Source organism: Anthonomus grandis, chromosome 4 (genome assembly GCF_022605725.1).
Source record: "Anthonomus grandis grandis chromosome 4, icAntGran1.3, whole genome shotgun sequence".
NCBI classification, from domain to species: Eukaryota; Metazoa; Arthropoda; class Insecta; order Coleoptera; family Curculionidae; genus Anthonomus; species Anthonomus grandis.
Window position 1 is genome coordinate 19409062 of NC_065549.1, and position 25727 is coordinate 19434788.

The following is a 25727-nucleotide window of genomic DNA, read 5'->3' on the forward strand; positions in this document are numbered from 1 at the left end:
TTATCTAGTTTTTAGGTCAATAGAATTGTAGATTTTTAAAATTATAATACACGCATAAATTAAAGAGTACACACAATAAAAATAAAATTAGAACACGCACTTACTAACTTTAACATTTAGCTTCAATAGCAAACTTAAAACTATACAGATTATTTTGCCCAAGAAAATCTCCAACCAATCTGCTAATTTTTAAATAAATAGGTATTTGCTGAACATCTCTATTTAAATGTTAAAAACTGTATGGCCTCTGGATGAACAAGGGGATATGCACTGGACTCTATCTAAGTTGATCTGAAGTAATTATGATTTTTTTATACAGTACTTAAGATAGAAAGTAAAATGATTATAAAGTTAATATACTAAGTTTAGAAAAATTAAGTTTAATTTAAATAATGCAGACTATTCATTTTTAAATCTTGAAGATGGCTTCAACTTTTTTTTTTAGAACGCCTAACGAAATCAGATATAATATATTGAATACTTGTAAAGTAAAGTTTTAATAATTTCAAAATGTACCTGATTTCTGATTCTGCGTATAAGGCTATATAAACGATTTAATCTTGATTGAAGTATATTTTTATGATAACCCCAACTTAAAATGTTGCCCAGGGTGACACCTTCATTTCGAAATTTCATTTTGCTTACCACTGGAACTTATTTATTGTTCAAGGTAACCAGAAGTAAACATTTGTTTATTAAGATTTATGGGTCAAAAGATCATTTCTGCTGTAATAAGAGATGAAAGATAATAGCAAAAAGTTCAGTACTTCTATCCCTTCGAGCACAATTTAGAAAGTACAAAGTAGATCAGTAATTCATGAGACTTTAATGCAAACAGCAGCCATCTATCAGCAGAAGCAAGAATTAGCAGAAGCAATAGATGCAAACATCAGAACTTTGAATTCAAGCAAGAGTCTTCTGTGTCTGAACCTCAATGGTTTTATTGTTTGACTAACTGTACTTGGCTTGCAATAAAGCTATATGTAGTTCAGATCAATATTTTAGTAGCATTGATATCTATGGGAATTTTTCTGTTCTTAAGTGATGGCGTTTCGAAATTCGAACTAATAAGAATTTTGAATCTCAATTCAATTTACATCGTCAATTTCAATAAAACAAGTAAATAAATGGTTAAGGAAGTGACTATTAGTGCATCACTTAGAGTATGTACATCATTGCTGAAAAAAAGCCGAAAACAAAGATCAAATTTAATGAAAATTAAAATAGTAGTAATAATTTAAATTAGTATAATTGTGAAGTATCTACTGTACATTAAAGCCGTAAATTATTAAAACTAGTAAATTAGCACCTTAAATGTATTATCTTATCGGCTTTACTAAAATCTGTCTGTGTTGAATATTTATTAGATGAAAATGACAAAAGAGCTGGTTTATAATATCGATTAGTAAACCCATTTAAATACTGAATATTTCCTAAAGGCGGTTAAATTTCATTCACACAAACGAACCCAAACCTGTTTCTTCCATGAAAGTAAACGTCGCGGAAACTATGTCAAAATACGGGGATTAGCGTGGGTCCCAATGTTACTATATAGATAATGCAATTAGGCGTAGGCTGAACATGCATTATTTAATTGAAAAACTCGTTGGTAAATATTTAATATGTTTTTAGCCTTCGGTATGTGCGACGATAGGCGAGATTAACCCGGAAAGTAGCGGCGTTGAATATTTATTGAGCGATTTATGGTTAGATGAGGTTTTTTTGATATAATGCTTGAAACTCCTTAGAATGTTTATCCGAGCCGGATGTTTGTTATTAAAGAATAAGGCCTCATTTTTGCATTTTCTTTAGTAATCTATAATAATTTATTTTCATAAATGAAATTGAAATTGAATTGTGAAAACATTGGGACACTTGAATAATACCTGCAAAACTCCAAAATTTACACAGATTATATATAAGTACCCAAAAACGTATAAACAATTCAACACCTAAAATTAATCTTGCAAAAGGTAACATAACTGATACAATAAGCACTTTTTGTATTTTTACACAATAACGATAAGGAAAATTAATGAACCACTACCGAAGCAGAACCAGCACTACCTCCGCAAATAAATCTTTGATATCAATAAATCTATGCATTCAATATCTTATTCGGTCCCGTCCATTTCTGTTCAAAATGTTTCTGGTATCCTTTCTTGTTCTTGTTTAAAGACAAAATAATATTGTCTTGATTGTGGTTTTCGAGTTTAGGTAAACCATAAATGATAAGTGGTTAAGCATTCCGCATATATTTATAATGGTTTACAAAGGCTTATTATATTTAAAAGTCTTTTCAGTTTACTTAAAGTTACGTGACTTTGTCCCACTACGTCCTCAAGGCTCAGTACGTAGAGGCAAGAACATTTTATTTTAACGAGTTGTTAAATTTTTAAATATACCAAAATAGTTATTTATGTAAAGTGTGTAAAATGAACCTCTTTTTATGAATGGGAAATTTGTGACAATTCCCATGAATCAAAAAGGGAATTTTACACTTGTGTACATACAAAAAATTTTCTACTACCGAAGAAAACATAACAAAATATCAAATTACTTTACGCACTAGTGCGTAAAAAAAAGTTAAAATTCAACTTTGACATTTAACAAATTATAAATTAAATGTCAAATTACTTTTTCACTAGTGCGTAAAAAGTGAAACTTTATATACCCTGGGAAGTGTGTAAAGTCAGTACTTTACACACGGTAGTAGAAAAAATATTTTTAAAGTATGTATATATATTAAATACGTAACGTATTTAATGTATTATATTTCTAAAAGTAGATAAGAATAATGATTCTGGTATACCTAAATGTTTGCTTTTATGATAACGAGACTGCCCATTTTTGGTGAATTTTTTTTTAACTTCTCTCCTTATATAATTGTCAATTATTTTTAAACCAATTATATTTTACTAACAAAAATAATATCTACAACTACGTGTTTATAATCACATAATAAAATTTAATTTTATATACATATATATAATTACGAGAAAAATTTCATGATATGCATATAAGGAAGAAAAAAAGGAATCTATTGTACAGTCTTGTTCTAATTGTTTTTTTCCTTCTTATCTTCAATTTGCCATGGCTAATTAATGATATGGAGTTTTCTTATTTATGTTAAAATTCAGGTTTATTATTTATGTATTCTGTAATTTTATTATGATGCTTTATGCGGCTTTTATAAGTTTCTCTGCTTATGCATTTTAGCGCCTTTCAGCTTTTAAGCGACAGAGTCCACAAAGATAAAATTGATGTTCCACAAAAGAACAAATTTAAGTGTAATGGAAAATACAGTTTAGACTTCTTATCGTTTTTAGCACTTAAGTCATTTGTAAAGATTTATTATGAAGTTTTTATTCTCTTCAATGCTTATAAAAAATTTTTTACTGATTGTATTGTAGTTCCGGATATTAAAAAAGATTTAAATCTTTAACACTTTAAAGAAATAATTTATAAAAAATCATTTAAAACTAGATTAAAAATAGTATAGTATAGTATTCAGACTCCCTATGCTTAATTTGTATATATAAAGATAATCATAATGTAAGTAAAAATTTTAATAATGTGATTTAGACCAATAAGTGATTATTTGGTTTTTGAATTCTTCAAAATTTTGAGTAAATATAGTTTAGAATTAACAAATAATATTTACATATATTATTTATTTGCAATTTGTATGCAGGTCAGTGTAACAAGAAAACTCAGAGATGCCTCTTTGGTATTATAATAAAAAATATATTTTCCGCGTTTTTAATTGTGCAGAATTGTCATTGTAAGTTCCATTGAAGTTGAATTTTCAAGCCTCTTCAATTCAATTTTTATGATAGGGGGGGAGGAGATTTCAGTTCCGTGAGAAGTTCCTCATGGGTCACATTGCGGACCTATTATGTTTTGTGTATTTTTAATGGTCCTTGTATTGAGTATACCATTATGCAAGTTACTTAAATTTTCAGATGATTTAAAATTCTTTATGGCTTTGGGTTCACGTTTGAAGCTGGGTCGTTTTGCCCAGCCAAAACCAAAGTTGTTTTGATCATTTTTGCAATTGGTGTTTAGTTAATAAAACGAACGTAAAGACTAATAAATGTTATAAAGTCACTTTTTCTAAACAAAAACCTCCAATTAAATATCTTTATAAGATAAATAGCATTCTTCTGACAAAAAAAATTAATTTGGGTGTCTGCTTAGATAGCAAGATCGCTGTATGATATACTAAAGAAGAGTGTAGTTAAATTGATATTATGCAGATTTAAATTTGCAAACTTTAGAATCCAGAGGTGTGCTTGTTGATATGGTTTTTTACATAGAGTAATAAATTCGGCAATTGGTTGCCTAGAGTTGTTGGCTCTTTTTAAATTAATATTTTTTTAAAAATAAGTGAAATAGTTATCAAATAACTTATCAAAACAAAGGTAAGAACACAAAGTCACGGTCTAATCAAATCCATATAATTTTTTAAAAGCTACACGTGTTTCGCTCCTATCGGAGCATCATCAGGCCTAAAAAATACATTAAAATATTAAATACCACACTCAGAGATGTAACTAGTTTCAGAAGTACTTATTCCACAAAAAATTCAGTAGTTGACAAATTTTTTAAAAAATATCTGCATACCAGAGGGTTTAAAACTAATTTCTCTGGACGTTAAGAACTTATTTACAAGCATTCCACCTGGTGATTGCCTTGATCTAGTCAGGTCCCTTTTGCTTAAGTCACCGCTTGACAGATTTATTGTTGATGATCTTTTAACACTCCTCAAGCTAGTACTTGATCAGAATTTTTTCGTTTTCAACAACAAGTTTTTTAGACAAGTTACGGGACTAGCAATGGAGTCTTGCCTCTCCCCTCTTCTGAGTGAGATTTTTATGCACCATTTGGAGAAAAGGATTGTCAATGGGAAGTTTTTTGTGCTTTTCTCACTGTATATAGGAGATACGTGGATGATATATTTGTGGTATGGAATGGAAATGATCTAGAATTGGCGGATTTCCTCATTTCTATAAACTCTCTTCACGCAAATATCTCGTTTACCATTGAAGAAGAAAGAGATGGAAGGTTACCTTTTCTTGATGTGCTTGTTTCAAAAAATACCAACAAACTTGAATTTGAGATTTACCGCAAACCCACCACTACGGACAATGTCATCCAATACTCCTCAAACTCCCCTTATTCCTACAAATTTGCCTCTTTTAATTCCCTTTTCGATCGCATTTTCAACATCCCCCTTTCTAGAGAAGCTTTCCTTGATGAACTAAAGATAATTAAACATATTGCTTTTAATAATGGTTTTCCACTTGATATAATTAATCGCCTTTATTCTAAATTCTATAATAAATACAAACTCACTTACAACTTAATCCATCTTAATAATGAAAATAGTCACCCTTTTAGATCAATGTCATTTTTGGGTAATATTTCTTTTCAGCTTGCAAAGTTTTTCAAGTCTACAAATCTCACAATTTCTTTTAAAACTACAAACAGTTTAAAAAGGCAGCTAGTTAGTACAATAGATAAGGCAGATTTCTTTTCAAAATCAGGGGTATATTCATTAAGATTTAATGACTGTAATGCCATTTACATAGGGCAATCGGGGAGAAAAATTTCCACCAAAATAAAGGAACATACAAGTTTGGTGGACAGGTACAGGGATACTGACATAATTGAAATTAAATCGGCGTTTGCAAATCATTTATTGGCCTCCTCACATGGTTTTTCTTTAACTCAGGGAGCGGATATTTTGCATGAGTGCACAAATGGCAAAAAACTGGAATTGTTGGAAAAAATTGAAATAACTAAAGTTAAGAAGAGCCCTGTCCTTGTGTGTGTGAACGATATTTTCACGTTTGAACCTCACCTCATTTATAACAACCTCTCTCAAAGAATTTAAAAAGTCTTTTTTCCTTTTTAATTTTATATATTTTTAAGTTTTTATTGTTTGTTTACTTATATTCACACTTATTAGTATAGTTCGGATTGTTCCCCATGTTTGATTATGTTACTTGGTGGCCTATGAGTTAAACGCACGCCTGTAAATCTAAAGGTTGCTGGATCGTTCCCCACTGGTGACATTTTACATTTTTACCGTTGATTGAATATTTGGGTAAAAAAAATATTCAATCAACCCCAAAATTCAATCAAAAAACAAATCCCAAATATTCAATCAACGTTTTTACTTTTTTATTTTTTTAACCATGCATTTTTATCTATGGTGGGAATTGTTAACTTAACCTAGCTTTTCTTTTGTTGTTAGTTGTAATGTAATCTGTGTAGGTCTAGGTAATGAGTTTTATCATAATTTATAAGCGTTCTTTTTGTGAAAAATATCTTAATGTATTTTTTAGGCCTGATGATGCTCTGATAGGAGCGAAACACATGTAGCTTTCAAAAAATTATATGGATTTGATCAGACCGTGACTTTGTGTTCTTACCTTTGTTTTGTTTTCGTTTGGTCTCTTACAGAAAAATGGATGATACGTTTCTATCAAATAACTTATGTTCCTTTTTCATAAAACGAACTGTGGCATGAATGAGCCAGTAACTCATATGTCTAAAACGGCAAATAGGGTTTTTCCCCATTGAAAAAAAAAATAAATATTTTTAATTTGTCTTTTAATAGCTTTTAAAATCAAATTAAACCTCATCTCGGTTAAAACTAAGTAAATTTTAACTTCTTGACTTTTTTTTATTGTACCTGTTATTAATTATTGTTTTGAAATTTGTAAGGTATATATATTTCAGTTGTTAATTTTTGTAAAATTTTGTAAAAAGGCTTATTTGTTAATAAAATAAAATAAACTTGATAAATAAATATCAGTGTTTACGACTTCTCTATGAAAGTCATGATTGTGATTACCACAATATTATACTTGAAATTGTGGACAGATGGTAATTAGAATAACTTCTAAAGCATTACTCTATCTAGGTGACCTAAATAGATCTTTTATCACCCCAATGCTCGGACTTGATTGTTGTTCAAATAAAGATCAGTACGGAAGGAAGGAAGGAATAGATAAAAATGACAATATTTCTTCTAAAAGTTTGTTAGTGCCGAAGGAAAGAGCTTTAAGATATTGCTTTGATACTGCCTGAGCTTTACATACTGCCCGGACCTTCTAAATCAGACAATTCGAATAAATTATTGACAAATAGTCATTAATAAACCTGGTTAGTTGGAAGAAAAAAGGGATAACCAGGGATACATTCTAGCTTATATGCTCTGATCTATTTTTGACATGTCAATCTCAATTTTTTTTTATAAAAAAACTATATGCACAATAAATTACCTTTTTAAACTATTGATTGCCCATTTATTCCCTTTTACGTAGATGGTTATTTTAAAATATATTTTAATGCACCCTCCACTACATTTTTAAAATTATTCAGGGCTATACAACTGATTTTAATGTTTTTTTCCCACAAAATCCCTGAAACACAGAATCAGACTGACGAATGTCAATATTATACGGTATCTCATTTTATGGTCAACTTACAGCATTTAATCCTTTTACAGCATCTGGATGTCCATTAGGTCCTCCGAAAGCACTAGGGGGTCCCCCGGGACCTGCTATAGTTGTCGCCGGTGCTCCGTTCGGCCGCAACGAGGACATGGGCGGCAGTCCCTGCTGGTTTCCTGAATCCGGTTCTGGAATTAGACCATACGCCTCATAGGCCTGATATGTATTCGTGTAAGCGGGAGGCCAGTCTCCCACGCCCACTGTGTTGGCAGCCCCATCGGCCAGGTAGTACCCCGAAGTCGCACCTGGGGATGTGTACCGAGGACTGTCTGTGAACTCGTCCGAGCCATACTGGAAAAAGGAAAAGAAAATAATTTTAAAATTGAAAATAAAGATTAAGTAAGAATTATTATTAGTTGTATCAAACTAAAAAGGCTTTTTGAGTTCATTATTCTTCGCCATTTATTTACTTTTGCATGCATATAGGTAGATTGACATTCAAGTTTTATTTGGACTCGTACGATTCTCAAGATGGGTATCGCATAGTGTTGATTTCAGCCGCTGACATGTACTCAAGGTGACTTCTAATAAGAATGCAATACACTTGTTTAAAAAATTGGACATAATGAAACCAACGGGTATTTCTCATGATAATGCATAGAATTTTCAATAATTTATTTATTTTCAATAATTTATATAGTTCCATGATGTGTAAGAAAATTCCGAGTCCAGAGTATTTCCAAAAGTCTACAAAATTATATTGAATAATATATTGAAACATACCCAAAGAAGTTGATTTAAGTTAAGAAATTAATTCTTTAAATATTATTACTTTAAGTCTTGAAAAATTAGGTTAATATTTAAAAGATAAAAGGCGCGTGCTATTATCAATTCTGAAAAATTCATTACATCTTGTTAAATTAAAAATTTAAAAAAGCTAAATCTAAAATTGGTTTATTCTATAGCTTGATTGAGTGCATTGCTTATGGTATTTATCACTGCAGAGCACTGCAAACGTTTTTTAAGTTTAAATTGACTCTAGTTGCGTGTTTAGATATAATAAATAGATTGGTCTGGAACATCAATAGTAATAAAAAATGGACTGTGTAATTTTTTTGTTTATGACACCATTTTTCTTTGGCATCATATGGACGGACATGATAATTTGTCCATGATTACATAAAATTAAAACGTAGTGTTTTATAAAATTGTATATTATTAAAAAAAAATTATCGACAAATCTCAATAGATATTGATGATTGATTATAAATGATGAATTGAGATTTGAAGTAATAAAAACGATGAAAAATAAATTAAACACAGAAATAGATAAAAGTAAATAGCTATAGTAAAACTCCAATTATTGTATTCGATTCTCCCCTGATTTTACAGTGATTACTAGAATTAGGAATTTGTTATTTGAATTTGCAAAGCAAGTTCACATTTCTATTCTTTCTAATATAGAAGAACCCATAGAGAGTAGGAAAATTTTGTTAAAATGTAAATTTGATATTTTTCACCAGTTAAGTTTGTATTTATTTACGTATCCATAAAATTAAATCATATGACTAAAAATATGAGGCAAAAGGAAAAGGGATTAAAGTCCCAGTGAACATTGACCACTAGTTTTCCTTGCTTTTAGATTTAACTATGGTTTTATGAAGAATATCTTTAGGAAAAACTAACCTCTGGAATCTTGAAGATGGTTCAATATAAGCTGAAACGTTGGCAAAGTTCTTAATAATCAAACCATAACTTGTATCATATTACCGTTGATTGATTGAATATTTATTATACTCAAATATTCACTCAACGATATTACCTAACATGCACATAACTCGGGTAATTTACCTAATGGGAAATACTAAAAGAAATATATTAACCTAACTAAAGTTAGACAATATATATAAATAAAAGAAATAGAATTTATATAAATATATAGAAGAAAAGTTTTAATATATATATTAAAACTTTTCTTCCAAGAGTTAAATAAATACGGTAAGAATGTTTTTTCCTTGAAAAAAAATCGTAAAAAGGGTGTAAGGAAATCTTTTTTACCTTATAATGTACAATAGTTATTCGTAAAAACAAAAAAAAATATATATTCATAGGATCAACATATAAGGTTCGATATTATGTAAAACGGTATCCATTATCCATGATTCAACAGAAATAGAGACGTAAAATGGATACGGACAATATATGTCTGAAAAATGCTGACTTCCTTTTCGTTCCTCTAGGGAACAATAAATCTGCCAAACGGATAAATTTATTCTAATGTGGCAGAATGAGTTTTCGGACGTCTTTTGCTTTAACAGAGCCATTTTTATAGAGTTTATTTCCTTATCTTTCCCAGAATCCGAATATAGTTCCTTCCGACATTGAAATAGAAAGGTTTGAAGCACATCGGCAATCTAGACAAATCATGAATAAACCGCGCGATAATGTTATCTTGTTTGACGTCAAACGTCACTTACAATATTTCGGCACTTAAAACGCAACAAAAATAAATAAAAATATCAATTAAAAAAAATTGTTGTTTGATGTTTAACGTAGATATTCGACATATTCAATTTCCAATGTTGGAGAAAATGTAGGAAAAATAAACAAACTAAGCACGTGTTTAAGAATCTAATTAAGTTAAATGTTTTTTTTTTTAAACTGCAGTATAATTGGATCTTTTCACAATAAGCAATTTATCATATAGAATTTGACAAATGAATGATAATAACTATGCAAGCGAGGCTGGCCGAGAAAAATATTAACCCAATTCGGAGTGACCATAAAATCGAAACCGTTGAAAATTGGAGAGAGAAAAGAAGCACAAAACTTTCATAAATATTTAAAAGTTGTAATGATAATAGTAAGAGGATGTGTGATTGGAAATATTGAAAAAATACGCACTTCATTAACTATCAGGTTTGCTAAATATTTAATGAGGTAATTGCGGCGTTAATGTATACAAAACTGAACAAGATAAGGATCTATCTAAAAATATTGGGAAAAACTATTTGTTTTAGTATTAACTATTAGTATCAACTTAGACTACACAGAATTATATTTCATGTCGAAGTCGACGCAGAAGAAATGGTTTCACAATAAGGAGAAAAATTAATAATTTTTTATTTTGTATATTGTATATACATCATTTTCTATTAAGTATAGTTTCTTTAGTGCTCACTACTCAATCTCAACTGTCAGTAATTATTCCTGTAAAACCTTGCCAAAAGTATCGTTAGAGCACCGGCCGGTAATGGAAGTGACGGATGGCATACGTGTTTTAAAAAAAGGAATCAGCAACCTATAGTACATTCATATTTATTATCACTATTTTCTCATTTTATACCTCATATATTTTAAATGAAATTTATCTCCATAATTACTGATCTCAGCCCCACATATCGTTTTGGTATACAACTTATGAGACGTTGACTAAAACTTTAATTTTTCTCGTTGTTCTTATCTCACTGAGAATAATGGGTGAATATTTCGAATTATGGTTCCAAAGGCCGAAAAACATGAAAAAGGTCCCAGCAATAAAAAAGTCATACAAGTAAGAAAATATCTTGAAAGGAATAGCAAATCATTTTAATTGCCTGGAAGGAATAAGAAATGGCTATAACTGCTTGTAAGAAATAAAAATATGATTTTAACTGCCTGGAAGGAATAAGACAGGAAACTACTTGGAAGAAATACAAATTGTAAATTCTCTCCATGTTCTGAGAAAAATTACAGGGTGTTTTCGAAAAATTCGATTGAAAAACTTTCTGTTCAACACCACAAGTTTTCTTAAATTATTAAGATATTTCAATATTTAATTTCCAAGTTTGCCTCTTTATTTTTCACAACAATTATTACAGGCGCATTTGTTAATTTTTTTTTCTCAAAAATTCTATCTTTAGATTTTTGGGTCCCAAACTGGACTATGATTGCTTACCAAAAATGTATGAGACCCTATCAAAAATAACTGAATTAAAGTAAAAATTAACACAGAAACACTTCTTTACCTTTTGTACATGATACCATAACAACAATTGTTTAAAATCAACGCTTATCAATGTCAATTCTCAATGTCATGTTTAAAAAATTATAGCTTACAATTTTTAAACATTTATTGCTAATGGAAAACTTTACCAATCAAGAATTGGCGGATATGCATTTGGCATACGAAGCAACAAACTGCAATGCACGAGCAGCATCGTGAACGTTATCCCGAACGACAGCATCCTGGATACAAAAAGTTTATCGGCGGCTCGCCTGAGTCAGGCATGTTTAAGACCAAGATGCATGATACTGGTGTTGCTCGAACCGTAAGAACGGTCGAATTTGAAGAAGAGGTGCTTCAGCGAGTTGCCGATGAACCATCAAATATCACACGTGCGTCGCTAAGAATATGAATACGAGTAACGCTTCTGTCTGGCGGGTACTACACGAGCAACAACTCCATCCTTACCACTTCCAGAACGTTCAAGGTATGACTGCAGCCGATTATCATCCTAGAGTTCAATTTTGTCGATGGCTTCTGGAGCACAACCAAATTTTTTACGATATGTTTTGCGGACCGATGAAGCCTCTTTTACAAGAGACGGTATTTTTAATAGTAGGAATAGCCATGTTTGGGACGAAGAAAATCCTTATGCAATTTTTCCAAGAAAACATCAGAATCGTTGGTCTGTCAAGGTATGGGCAGGCATTGTTGATGATTATTTAATTGGGCCATACCTTCTACCGGAACGGTTAACAGGACCTATTTATCTGCGTTTCTTGGAGGAAGTTCTCCCAGAACTCCTTAAAAATGTTCCACTAAACGTTAGACAGCAAATGTCGTTTTAGCATGATGAAGCGCCGTCATTTAAAACGAGGATCAAATTTTTAGTGTAGTCCGCCAAAATCATGTGCGGCGTTTAAATCGGTGTATTGGTATCATATACAAAAGGTAAAAATAAATGCATCAGATCCTATTTAGGTAATTAATATTTTTTCTAAATTTAAACGCGTCTTAGGGCCGTAGTGGCGTAGTGACACATTTCCGGACATGGGTTCCTATACTCAAATGGATTCTACTGTTGCACTGAACAACCCCTAGAAGTTTGATCCCATAGTTCTGAAACACCCTGTATATATAATCGTCTTTTTCTATTTTTAATTCAATCCTTTCCCAAAAACAAAATCTAAGAAATTAGAATCTATCAAAAAAATCGTCATATTATTAAAAATCTTTGTAAGAAACTCTACTTTAAGCCAATAATAAAACTGTAAGAAACCTTTTCCCTTAGTAAAACATGGACATCGGATAAAAACAGAAACAATAACAAAGCAAACATAAACCTAAAAGATCGGTAATGTCGAATGACATTTCTTTAAGTGACATTGTTGGCTGGTGGAAAATCCCATTAGCTATAAAAACAGGCTAATGTTTGTAAATTGGGTAATATAAGAATTTAAAGCCGAATGATTCCGAATGACATAGAGAAAAGGTTAGAGAGTGCTAATCGCGCATAGAAAGAAATTTTCTTCTTTCTATGCGAGAAAAATCTTTTTTCTTGTCTATTTCTATGTATATCGAGTTAGATAGTTCCGCTACAGGGTTGTTGCAGCCATACAAATCACTGTATAACAAGCTGCTCTCCTATTGTGTGACTGTAGACAGGCCTTGCTCGGCAAAACAATCTAACCTTTTATTCTGTATATTATGTACTCAAGTGATTGGTTTATATTTTAAAAAAATTAGCGATCTACAGCAACATGGCAAAATCTATGACCATGACATCAGACAGAGAGAATATGGTTGCTTCAATTTTATAGGCTGCGGAGGTGTCAGAGTATTCCAGAGTAGAGTAGCTTTTATGGGAATACATTTTTTAAGGCTCCAAAAGTATATTAGACAAGGGCCTCTAAATAATTTTAAAACAAGACTTAAAGAGGTTTTATTAATAAATTTATTCTAAGTCTTTAAACCTTTATGAATTTTAAACTTGATTTTAATTTAGTAAGTACATTTTATTTAGTTTAAGCATTTTAGATTTTAGTTATGTATACTACTAACTTTATCCTATTTGACGCGTGTAAACATTTTTTTGATGTAGTGACATTAATAAAGAATCCGAATCTATACCTTCATTTTTCCACGCTTTTCTTCAAAGATACAGCAAGAGATAGATTGCCAAATGATTATGGTGAGTATGTGTGAAAATTTAAAACTTATGTAGGCCTGATATAAAAATGTCTTTAAATTTAATAAAGTCATATTGACATTTAAAGCCCCTCTAAAGGGGTCAATCTATTTCTATCCAAAATCCAAGTGGTTTAAGGTTTAAAAAAATACATTTTAACTATCTAAAAGCTATCCTTTTATTAGAATTATACGATAGGTGTTCAAAAATTGTTTCTTTAGTTTAGCGGCTCGCACTCAACATTTTAGTTTAGGGTTTACTAATCTGATAAGAGCAGAACTAATATTGGTGGTCGAAAAGAATTCTTTCAATAATACGAGCTCGACAATGACAAACATGTGCAATTGTGGGTTACATACGATTATCTCCTTCTTAACTGCAAAAAGGTAAATCTAAATCAGATTCACGGTGAGAGTGTTTTATGGTTTGAAAAACCCAGAAAAAAAAGCTCAGAAAAAGCTGAAAATTCAGTAAATAGCTGGAAAGCTCTTAGGAACAGTTGGATTTTTCGTTTTTCTTCAGCCATGTACGACGATCGCTTTGCCAAACTGCGATTTATGCGAATGGATATTGTAGAACGCTATATAAACTGAAAAATCAAGTTCTATCAAACGAAAGCGCTTCGAAAACTGTAAAAAAGTCGGGATTCTTCATGACAATCACCGGTTTAAGGGTCAAGAAACTTTTTGGAAACCCCCCGTATGTAACCGAATGCAAACATAAAAACAGTACAAACAAATTTGTTAGTCTCAAGCCTATAGCCATTAAAAAGTTAATTTTAAGATGAATTATTAATTTAATAAATTCTTATAAAGATAATGATTTTATAAAAATGAATTCTTGGTATCTCCAAAACTGCGAGACCTGGTATTAAGGTTCATCATAATGTCCTTTTGAATATTTTTAGGCTAAAACTTTGTATTTGTAGTAACAAAAATTGCAATAAAAACATTTTGTGGTCACAGTTGAATAAACCCACAAAATTCAGGTTAAAGCATTATGGTTCTGAAAGCTTCTTTATTAAAATGTTCACAGTACCTCGACTTCTTGCCTGAGAAAGAAAGGTAGGCAATCTTAAAAATGATTTATTGTTATAATGCAAATCGTTTACGATCTCTTTCATTCCTACTATTAGTCATAACGGTACTGAATAATACTTCCGAAAATGGAATTCGAATCTCACAGTCATAGTTAGTGAGGCTCGATATTCAAATATAAACTCTCTTAAAGCGAGTAGATAAATATAGTACGTCTTTGACGATCTGATGGTAAATGATCGATACTTTGCATATGATTTTTCTATGTAAAAAAGGCGTTTTAGTCTACATAAGAAATATGGTTACGAGCATATTATTTCATCTTGGCAATTTTTTTTTTTTGAATTGCTATATTTAGACTTAATTTTGATCCCAATTCTGTCAGTTAAATTTAAACAAACTATATGATAATTTCTTCAATATGTCTGAGTCACGGAATAAATGAGTGATGAAATGTAATGGTGTCAAAATAAATGACTGTGCCCTCATGGCGCCACAGGATTATCGAGAAGACATATGTTCAGTAGGTTAGCTTAGAAAAACATACACGGATTTTTATAGTTACAATAGATGATTTTTTTAAAAGGCTTTTGAACAAAACTGTTAAAATCGAGTTTGTTGTTAAATTAATACAGATAAATTGATAAAATTATAAGCGTAGGTAAACGCCTATATACATAAAAATGTTTAGTGCCATTAGACTCATGTTATAGTTTTACTACCAAAAGGCAATTTATAATTAAACTTGAAACAAAACAGTGAAATAAAAAGATATTTTACGACCGTTTTGAGCCTGTGTGTGTTTTGTTAGTTACACGGTCCATTTTATTGCTCTTTGTTAAGGATTTTTATGAGTCCCGCTCCCGGAATGCTTTTATAAAGAGGGGCCAATTTCTTTAATAACGAATAAGTAATATTTTTCATACTCTTTATGACACTATCGTACATTTAAAAGAAAAATATACCGGATATTTAAAACCAATACGAAAATAAACTCTGCAAGAGCATTTCCCCTTAATGGATTTTGAGGCACGTATAAGCAATAAATATGCCTATGTATGAAGTGTTCGGAACTTAACAAAAATATACATATTATGCATAATTCATTGTATATGTCCGTTAGATATTTCTTGTGTTTTGTGGATTAACCTTAAAGAAATATTTTAATTATATGTTGTGTATAAACGGTATAAATAAATATAAAATTAAATATATAGAAATTTGAACCATAGAAATAATAATAATAATAATTATTATAAAAGCCGAGGAAAGGACCAAATATTATAAGAGTTTACAATACCACTTAACCGCAAAAATAAATGACAGAACATCCAAATCCCATGTCCACATTTCTTACGGAAGGATTTGATAACCTTATCTCAAAAGAAACCAGCAAATTGTCGATCAATGCATGTATCACATGCCTACAAACTTATATAAAATATAACATCGGTCAAAAGTACAAAAAGATTGCCCGAAAAACAGTGAAGGCTGTAAAGAATAGCTAATTATTAACAGCGTTATCATGAACCAAGCCGAGAAACTGCAAAGAAATTTACAAGTTTACATAGATAAAAAAAGAACTTTAGTTCCACATTTCTGCCTCACAAAATAGTTGCATATTTATAGTATTTAAGTGCATCCTGTACTATGCAATTTTCTCTAAATTATAATGAAATCTTGAAAGACAACCATACATTTATTATTACAAGCGCCGAACATTTAGAAACAGAACCTATACAATTAAACCAGGTATATTTCAGTTTTGTTTATGCCTAAATCCTATGTAACAGGTCAAAAAACAAACAAACCCAATCATATGTTGCACATGGATGACATTAAGTGTACCCTCCAACAATGACACAGATGAAAGCTCTAGTTAAAATTATAGAAGAAGTAACAACAAACGTAGAAATAGAGTTTGGTATTCAGAAATGTAAAAAGTAAAAATAGAAAAAGGAGTATGTGGTGACGAAATAAGAACTCAATTATTACAAAAACCAGAAAATACGACAAAAGAAGAACCTTACAAGTTTCTACGATTGCAAGAAAAAAACAAGAATTAACCATTCAGTAATCAAAAAAAATAAGACATGCTTCCCGTTTAAAATTGATTGACTTGATTGATTGACGAAAATTGACTCAAAAAACGCTTTTATAGCAATAAATGCCTTTGCTATATCTCTACTTGCATATTCTTTTGGAATAAACAACTGAACAGAACTGATTGACTGAAAACAAGGGGAATTATTAACATCCACGTATTGACCGCAAAAATAATCAGATTCTAAATAATTACTTTTGTAATAAACCGAATTCATAACAGTGCAACAACAATAGCTGATAAAAATTATACATCACTAACTTTACCCTTAGAACATTGAAAGGCTAGAATTAGTAAAAAACAACTTTGTTTGAGTTCAACATGTGCACAAGGGCACATGTTGGGCAACAAAACACCCCTTGTTTTGTTTACAAACATATTCATCGATTCTCTGTTGTCAAGTTTACACACATTTCCAAAAGAGGAAATTTTCAACTATATATCAATACATATACATATGAATGTTAATTTAATTTATTGATGTTAGATTTTGGATTAAAAATAAAAAATAGAAATAGATATATGTTATTCTAAGCGCAAAAATAACATCTTCAAAGAAAAAAAAGTTATAAACATTCTTATTCCTAAAACAGCTTCTAAAAAATTTGAAATGGCAACATCGCAGGTAAAAGCTGATGTCATCTGGCGACATGTCATCTTGACAAACGACTTTGTATTTAAATTCGGTATTTGTGATGTTCTGTGTTTTTTCTTTAGTTTTTGGTTGAAAAAGGTTGAGTTATTTCAGTGTTTTTGTGAACTATTACAATAGTAAAAACTTGCAATTGCCATGGGAAAAAGGTGATTTAAGCCGATCTTTTTACAAGTAAATATATACAATACATAATGTAAATATATATAATACATAATTACAAGCAAGTATATTGTTTATAATTTAAAGCATAATCTATTAATACTAAATATTAATCAGGTAAATAGTTTTTGACGATGTCACTGGTAAAGATTACTTGTGTCAGTGGAATCAACAATGCGATCGAGCGGCGTTGCGATGTTGTTGCCTTTTTCTCTAATATACGTTATCTACATTCATTTAACTTTGAATGTTGACTTCTCTATAGAGTATCTTGTGTATCGAAGTAGCTTGAAGAGCTTGTCGACGTTATGCGCAATTGTATCCAAATAGGAGGCATCCAGATTTTAAACTCTTTAAAAACGTTTACCAGAGACTTGGGGAAACGGGTTCATTCAGGCCAAAGTTGGGCGTCCAAATAGACGTAATGTGGATCAAGAAGAAGAAGTGTTAGTCCAGGTTGCTGAAGATCCAGAAATAAGTGTAAGGGGTATGACGGCAAGAACTGGAATTAGTAAGTCCTCAGTCTTAATAATTTTTCATAGTGAGCGTCTTTATCCATACCTTTTTACGCCAGTACAAAATCTTTTGGAGACAGATCTTCCAGCGAGATTAGATTTCGCTCGCTATATCCAGGAACAACAAAATCAAGATTCCCTATTTATTAATAAAATTATGTTTACGGATGAAGCGACTTTTACCCGACGGGGAATTTTTAATTTTAGAAACAAACACTCCTGGGATATTGCAAATCCAAACCTCATTACTGAAAGACACTTAACACGAATTTAAAGTTAATATTTGGTGTGGTGTTATAGACAATTTTTTTTAGAACCTTACGAGTTACCTCCAAAAACGGTGAATTATATTTAAACTTTTTAGAAACAAAACTGATTATTTAAAAAATTTGCCTTTAAATCTGCGCTAAGATATGATTTTTATGCAAGATGGCGCTCCTGCGCATTTTGCTAGACCCGTGAGAGAATATCTTAATGCTAATTTCAACTGGATAGGACGTGGAAGTCAAAGACCTTGACCCGCACATAGCCTGATTTCAACCCATTGGATTTTTGCGTATGGGGAAACATGGAATCCATTGTTTACATTGAAAATCAAATAAACACAAGGAAACAATTATTAGAAAAAATTCAAGTCGCTGCTGAGTCATTTCGAAATGAGCAATTATTTTTTAAGATTCTGCGTTCTTTTAATAAAAGAATTTTAAAATATCTTGAGACAAATGGAGGCCATGTGGAACATTTACTGGCAAATATTGATAATTTTTATTTTTAAGTAATTATTTAGGTTTTATATTTTTATTTATCAATCATTTAAAATGTAATATAGCAATTTAAATAGTTTAAAATATGGTTTTCATGGATGTCTTTAAAATCTTTAAATGTAAATATCTAGAAAAAGAGTAATCTTAGAGACATTTTTAAGGTATACATTTGTAAGCAAAAATGCTTGCAGAATGCATATTTAAAATAAAAAATAAAATTATACAGGGCGTAAAAAAGCTATGGAGTTCAAAAAACCACTAAAATGTGGCTGTGGGCTCCCTCTATGAGATAATTAAAAAAACGTAATAAAATTAGATTTGGCATATTAAAAAAACTTCTAAATGCCAAATTTAGTTAAAAACAAACTGCTAAAGTTATAGACAAAATTCAAAAAAAAAAACTTAATGTTTATCACCCTGTGTTTATCATCTTGGTTGCATTTCATTTTCGGACTAGGAAAATTTAACCTAACATCATTATTTTTATGAGAGGAAGCTGCTATTAAAATATTTACAATTATTAATGGGAAACCCTGTATATTTTAAGTGACTGTGGCTGGATATTAAAGGTTTTGCGAAATTTTAATTACTTTTAACTGTATTGTGTGATTAAATTAAATTTGTAAGACTATTTTTTTCATTTTTGGAAAGGATGGATAAGGTGGTCCTAGTATGCTTTTTTCCATTTTTGGAAGTTAAGAACTATTAAGTACCAGTTATCGAATCTCTCAAATAGATACCAAAACAAGTAGTCATCACGATTGCCCACGATGCGGAAAAACTTCACGTAAATGAAATATAGTTGAAATAGAAAAAATGGTAAAATGTTGTGTAACTTTAATTTCCCGATCAGTATCACTTCCAGCAACATAACTTAGGGCGACCATAAAAAATAAATTGGCGCTCATTGGTCAAATAAAATTCTAAACATTTCATAAGATTACTATGAAAACGTTGCATTTTCAATTTTGCAACTCCATCATCATATCAAAAGCTTCGCATACAGTTTGAACAAATGTAGCTAAATAAGAAAGATTATCCAGAGTATCAAACCGCTGAAAAAAGCACTGCTCAGAATCGTTTATACGGGCTAGTTACGGGTCTACGAACATTGAAAATTACTGAATACCGATATATTTACTCAATAAAACCTTTTTATACTGCTTACCAACCAGTATATCTTGAAAAGTTAAGGCTAATATAAATAGTTTCCATTTATATTTTAAAATATTTAGGGGCTGATCAACACTTCAAAAAACTTTTTTCACTGGTTAAGGCAATGAACCGCATAAATAACTGCTGAGATAAATCGTTATCGCATTCAAGTTGATAGGAAAATAATTGCTAAGGGTTACGGTGCTTAAAAATTATTACTGAGATAGTTATTAAATTAAAATCTATAATAAAAAACATTATAACAGAAACAACAAAAGTATTTTTTTCTCTCTTAGTTAGTAATGTGCCAATTTTAATACTTGAAGATTGATAAACCTTAAAATCTTTGCTATTAAACAACTTTGTTAAGTTATCGCAAGCGGATAGAAAAATTCCAATTGTTGCTGGTTAGAGCCAAACCAATAAAGCAAGAACAATACTTAACTGGTTTCGGGCCGATGTAACCAGTTGAGTTTTCAATTAGTGTAAGGGCAAATATTTAAACGTTACCATAAAAAAAAACAAAAAAGATTATTCCTAATAAAATAAAACTATTTTATAAAAGAGCTTCCATTAATATTTTTTTATTATTAGCACATTCAGCGTATTCTCCAGATCTGATCTCCAGTGACTACTAGCTGTTATTTAAAGAATGTTCCAGGGACTAGATTTGGCACCAACCAAGAGATTGATTGCTAACATTCAAGCCTATTTTAAAAAGAGGAATTTAAAAACAAACTTATTTTTACTGGTTTGGTCCGGGACTTATTGAGTGACGTGTTAGCTATCACTAACCAAAAAAATAAATATAATATTTATAACCGCAAGGTTCAATTATAGAAAAATTCAATAAAACTAAAAGAAACTTGTCGATCAGTGGATAATCATTATAGGTTGACGAGTTAAATTTTATATAATAGGGATGACCGACTTAAAAGTAAAAAGAATAAGTAGGTTTTATTTAAATTCTAAAAAAGCTCTGGAAAAAGTAATGGTTTTCCAGCCTGACTCATACTTAATATAAAAATCATCTCGTTTTTACGCCATAAGAAAACAACTGAACCATCTCATAAAATGACTTATAAAAATATTTTCTAATTTTAGAATATTCTCCGAAAGACGACGAAACGATATTGGTAAAGTCTCAGCGGGAGAGATTCGAAGAAAAAAAACAAACTACAATAATTATTGTCGCCGTATCAGCTATTTTTTGCGGATTTACATATTATGCAAAAATTCACGGACAGGTGCTGTCTTAAAAGAAAAAAAACTGTATATTGTATTATTAATATTACAAAAAAATGCATTAAAAAGTAAAAACCAACTGAGGTTACCAATGCGGTCTATAATTTTATAAAACCATATTCATTATATGGAAAGAGGAACGCGTGTAGAGATAGCAAGCGGTTAGCTATTTGATATTTATAGAATTTATATCGATACATTAACGTATAGAAGTTTTATTAGAAATGGGCAATAAAGATTGGACTCCGTAATTTGCTTTTGCGATCTAGAATTAATTACGCTACGATCGGATTATAGTGGCTTTTAATTAGGTTTAGTTCCTTTTAATTACAAATAAATGCCGTTTTCCTTTTTTTAATTTTTATGCTTCATAGAAGAAAGCATTGTAATGCACAAAACAGATCAATCGTATGCAAATCACCTGATTTATTTTGAAATTAAACCTACTTTTAAGTCGCATATACGAGTATAACATACATTTTTCAAGGATATAAAAAAGCTAGAGAATATAATAAGTTCACTTCACTCTCTATCATTAAACCATCCCACGCTCAAGATCTGACGTCTATTAATTATGGTTTAAAGTGCCGCCGTTTACTGATATTTCCTTTCGATTCTAGCATGTCAGACTATGTAACTATAATTTTATTATTATTGGTTAAATGGGTTACTGGAAAAGCTTGACAGAATTTGATAAATATATTACTTTCAGACAAACGTTTGTATATAGAGAAATTTCTATTAAAATGCATTATTTCAGAATAACAGAACAAGAGGATAAATCTTAATTAATTAGAAATTACCTAAAATAATAAACTTATTATATTATTAAAACAATTGAGTAAATTTATGTAGTTAACTCTAAAGGGATATTATCCCAATTAACTGCAAAAAATGAGAGAGTTTCAAATATGGTTGAGAACGAAGAAGAATTTAGTGCGAATGTAGGGAGATCAAATAAACAGGAAAATATTAAAAACGCATTGCTCAATATTCCTTATCTAAGATTCATAGAGACTAGAAAAAACAAGTTTTTTTTTTCTTGAGAAATATACATAGCCTTTATTATCAAGGAAAGTCATATTTTCTTACAGCTTATGCCTAGACTAAAAGTCAATTTTTTCCCTAACTACTAAACGTAGGTGGATCAAACACATTAAGGAAATATTTTGGACAATTGATCTCCGATTGAAGTCAAATCAAAACTAAGCATATTATAAAATTTTCTTAATAGTTCTTATCATAGGGATTCAAACTGAAAAAGAACCTTAAGAAATTTTATAATTTTTAAGCTTTTATGTCTAGAAAAGACGTATATCTTAAAGCTTACTCTTCAAATCCAAGTTAACTAACTTGATGTAATAAAAAAGACTAATAAATAAATTAAAATGTTTTTGCTGTTTTATTTACTAAATATAGCCTATAATTGAATACATCGACTAAATCAAACGGCAATTTTTAAAAAACAAAGTTCCAGTAAACATTTCAAATATTACTGAACACAGGAATTCTTTTAAAAAAATGCGGCAAATTTATTTAAATGACAAATAATAATTGAACTTGACAAGACGTCAAGCATTATGACAATTGAAAAAATCAAGAACGCGTCAAAACAGCAGCCTTCTAGTCAAGAAATCAAAGCTATAAAAAAGCCTATACTATTTCTATTAATTAAATGCGTTTATTTATATGACTAAATAATTAATTTTTTTTTTCTTTTGGGCTTATTTGTCTACCGATTTAAAAAATAACTATAGAAAATTATTAGGAAAAAAAACCTTATTTCAAAAGTGGTTGTTCCCAATAACGTAAAAAAATTAAGTGAATGCCAAAATTACTGGTTTGGACTAGTTTAAGTCATAAAATGCAATGAAAACTCTTTTTCCGTGATTACTCGAGTAATAATTAAAACTTTCAACGCATTCATGGCACCCTATTTTAAAATTTGAATTTTTTTTTTCTATAACTATAAAACAAAAAGTAGCAAATGCAGTATCATTGTTCTCAAAATATTATTTTCTATCAAAATACATAATAATACAGGGTGTAACATGAGTGATGACTTTAATTTTAAGGGTTGATTCCTTGTCATATTTTAAGTAAAAAAGTTCATATAGACATATGTCCGGAAATCTGCTTCGTTTTCGAGATACAGGGTGTTAAATTTTTTTTTAAATCGATTTTTTATTAATATCTCATAAACGCATTAACCGAATTTGTTGAAATCTTTACATTTTGTTAGTCACTTTATAAGGTACCTTTTGGAATTCTCACATCTGGCCTAGAAATGTCAGGGGCGTGCCCACGGGCTAAGTCGGATGATTTTTTTTGTAAAAAAAGTATCGCCCGGTACTTTTTTTGTAAGTATGATATTTCTTTTAAATAAAGCATCTAAAAATGAAACTTTTTTGCCTCTTAAATTTTTTGCGTATAACAGAATTTTTTGTTTCGTTTAGAAATAAATAATTAAAAATCATATCTCAGCAAGTCTCGGGCCTCCATAAAAAAAAATAAAATGCTTTAAAATTAACTGACAAATTACTAGCATGTTTATTATTTAACAACTAAGAAAAAACCTTAAATAAATTTTTTTGCAAAACGCATACTTGACCGAAAACAACAATTATTAAGATGCTATTTTTGATGTTTAAATTTTAATGCAATAGCGTCGCAAATGGTTACCTATTTAAAATTTATTTCTTGTTTGTGTACGCCACCATTTTTTTTGTGCGAGATATTTGTACAAATTTAAGCAATTAAAAATACGATAGCTTAATGTTTCTGAAAAATAATAAAAACTTACTTTAGTTTTAAATATCATCAAAATTTTATTAAATCAAATGCTCGAAATGAGAACCACGGCTGTCAATACAAGCAGGCAATCTTCTTCCCATCGACTGGCGCACACGTTCGAAAATTCCTGGTGTGTTGCGTATGACATTAGAAGAGTTTACAATCCGGTTTCTCAAATCGTTTTCATCCACAACTGGCGTCGCGATTTCAGATATCGCCAAAAGAAATAGTCCAGAGGATTCAGGTCTGTTCAGATTCAGATCGTGCTGGCCATAGCTGACGTCCCCCCCCCCCCCGACCTATCCATTGCTGAGTAAAAGTATCATTTAGATAGTTTCGAGCGACAAGACTAAAATAAGCAGGTGCACCGTCGTGCATAAACCACATGGTATTTGTTGTTGCTAGTGGTACATCTTCTAATAAATCTGGCAATATTTCTTCTAAAAATTGTCTGTAAGTATCACCATTCAGCCTAGGAGGGAGAAAGTGCGGCCCGATAAGATGATCACAGATAATTCCGGCCCAAACATTCACGGAAAACTGCTGTTGAAATCCACCTTCTCCAATGGCAAAGGGATTTTCAAAGTCCCAAAGATGGTTATTGTGGAAGTTTCTGATGGCTTCCCGTGAAAAACAGGCTTTATCTGTGAAAAGAATTTTAACCGTAATATTTGGATTCTGGGCAGTTTTTTGAAGAAACCACTGGCAAAACTCTAATCGTGCAGGAAAATCTGTTGGCAACAGTGCTTGGCACTAGCTGAATGTGGAATGGATAAAGTAAATTTGTGTGCAAAACCCTCCAAACACTTTCGTGGCTGATGTTAAACTGTAACGATAATCTTCGCGTGCTAGTTGACGGATCGTCTTCCACTGCTTGCAGAATTGCTTCCTCTAGTTGTGGCGTCATTATTACCCTCGGTCTACCAACGCGCTCAGCATGAGCATTGACAGATCCAGTCTCACACAGACGGGCATGGAGTCTTATGAAAGTTCTTTCTGCTGGAATTGGTCTATCGGGAAAGCGTTCATGATAAATTCGACGGGCTTCTACACCATTTCCATCTGCAAGGCCATAAATGAAATGCATTTGAGCTAATTCGGCGTTATTCATAGTTATCTGCACAGTAAAACACATTCAATTAACAGTACCCACTACCTGGTAAATGTTAATGTAAGACATAGGAATTTTCTTATCAGAGAAATTTTTATACATACCTGCATAAATATGTAGTATCCCCAATAAAATCAATTTTGAAGCATTTTAGGTTTTTTTATGGAGGCCCGAGACGTGCTAAAATATGGTTTTTAAAATTTATTTCTAAACGAAGCAAGATACGAAAAAAAATTAAGAGACAAAAAAGTTTAATTTTTAGATGCTTTATTTAAAAAAATATCATACTTACAAAAAATGTACCAGGCGATATTTTTTTTACAAAAAAATCATCCGACTTAGCCCGTGGGCACGCCCCTGAAATTTCTAGGCCAGATGTGAGAATTCCAAAAGGTACCTTATAAAGTGACTAACAAAATGTAAAGATTTCAACAAATTCGGTAAATGCGTTTATGAGATATTAATAAAAAATTAGAGAATTAATAAAAACTCTGTATCTCGAAAACGAAGCGTTTCCGGACATATGTTTATATGAAGTTTTTTACTTAAA

The 25727-nt window shown here is 30.7% G+C and overlaps 1 protein-coding gene across 9 annotated transcripts in view; it reads right to left on the reverse strand.

Moving 5' to 3' along the window:
* LOC126735107 (protein daughterless) overlaps nucleotides 1-25727 on the reverse strand; it is a 104487-nt gene that overhangs the window by 17363 nt on the left and 61397 nt on the right. For all 9 annotated transcript variants that reach the window (XM_050439025.1, XM_050439029.1, XM_050439026.1 and 6 more), the window contains one exon: nucleotides 7503-7817. In XM_050439025.1, the coding sequence (XP_050294982.1) occupies nucleotides 7503-7817 (315 nt within the window). The remainder of the gene's footprint in view (nucleotides 1-7502; nucleotides 7818-25727) is intronic.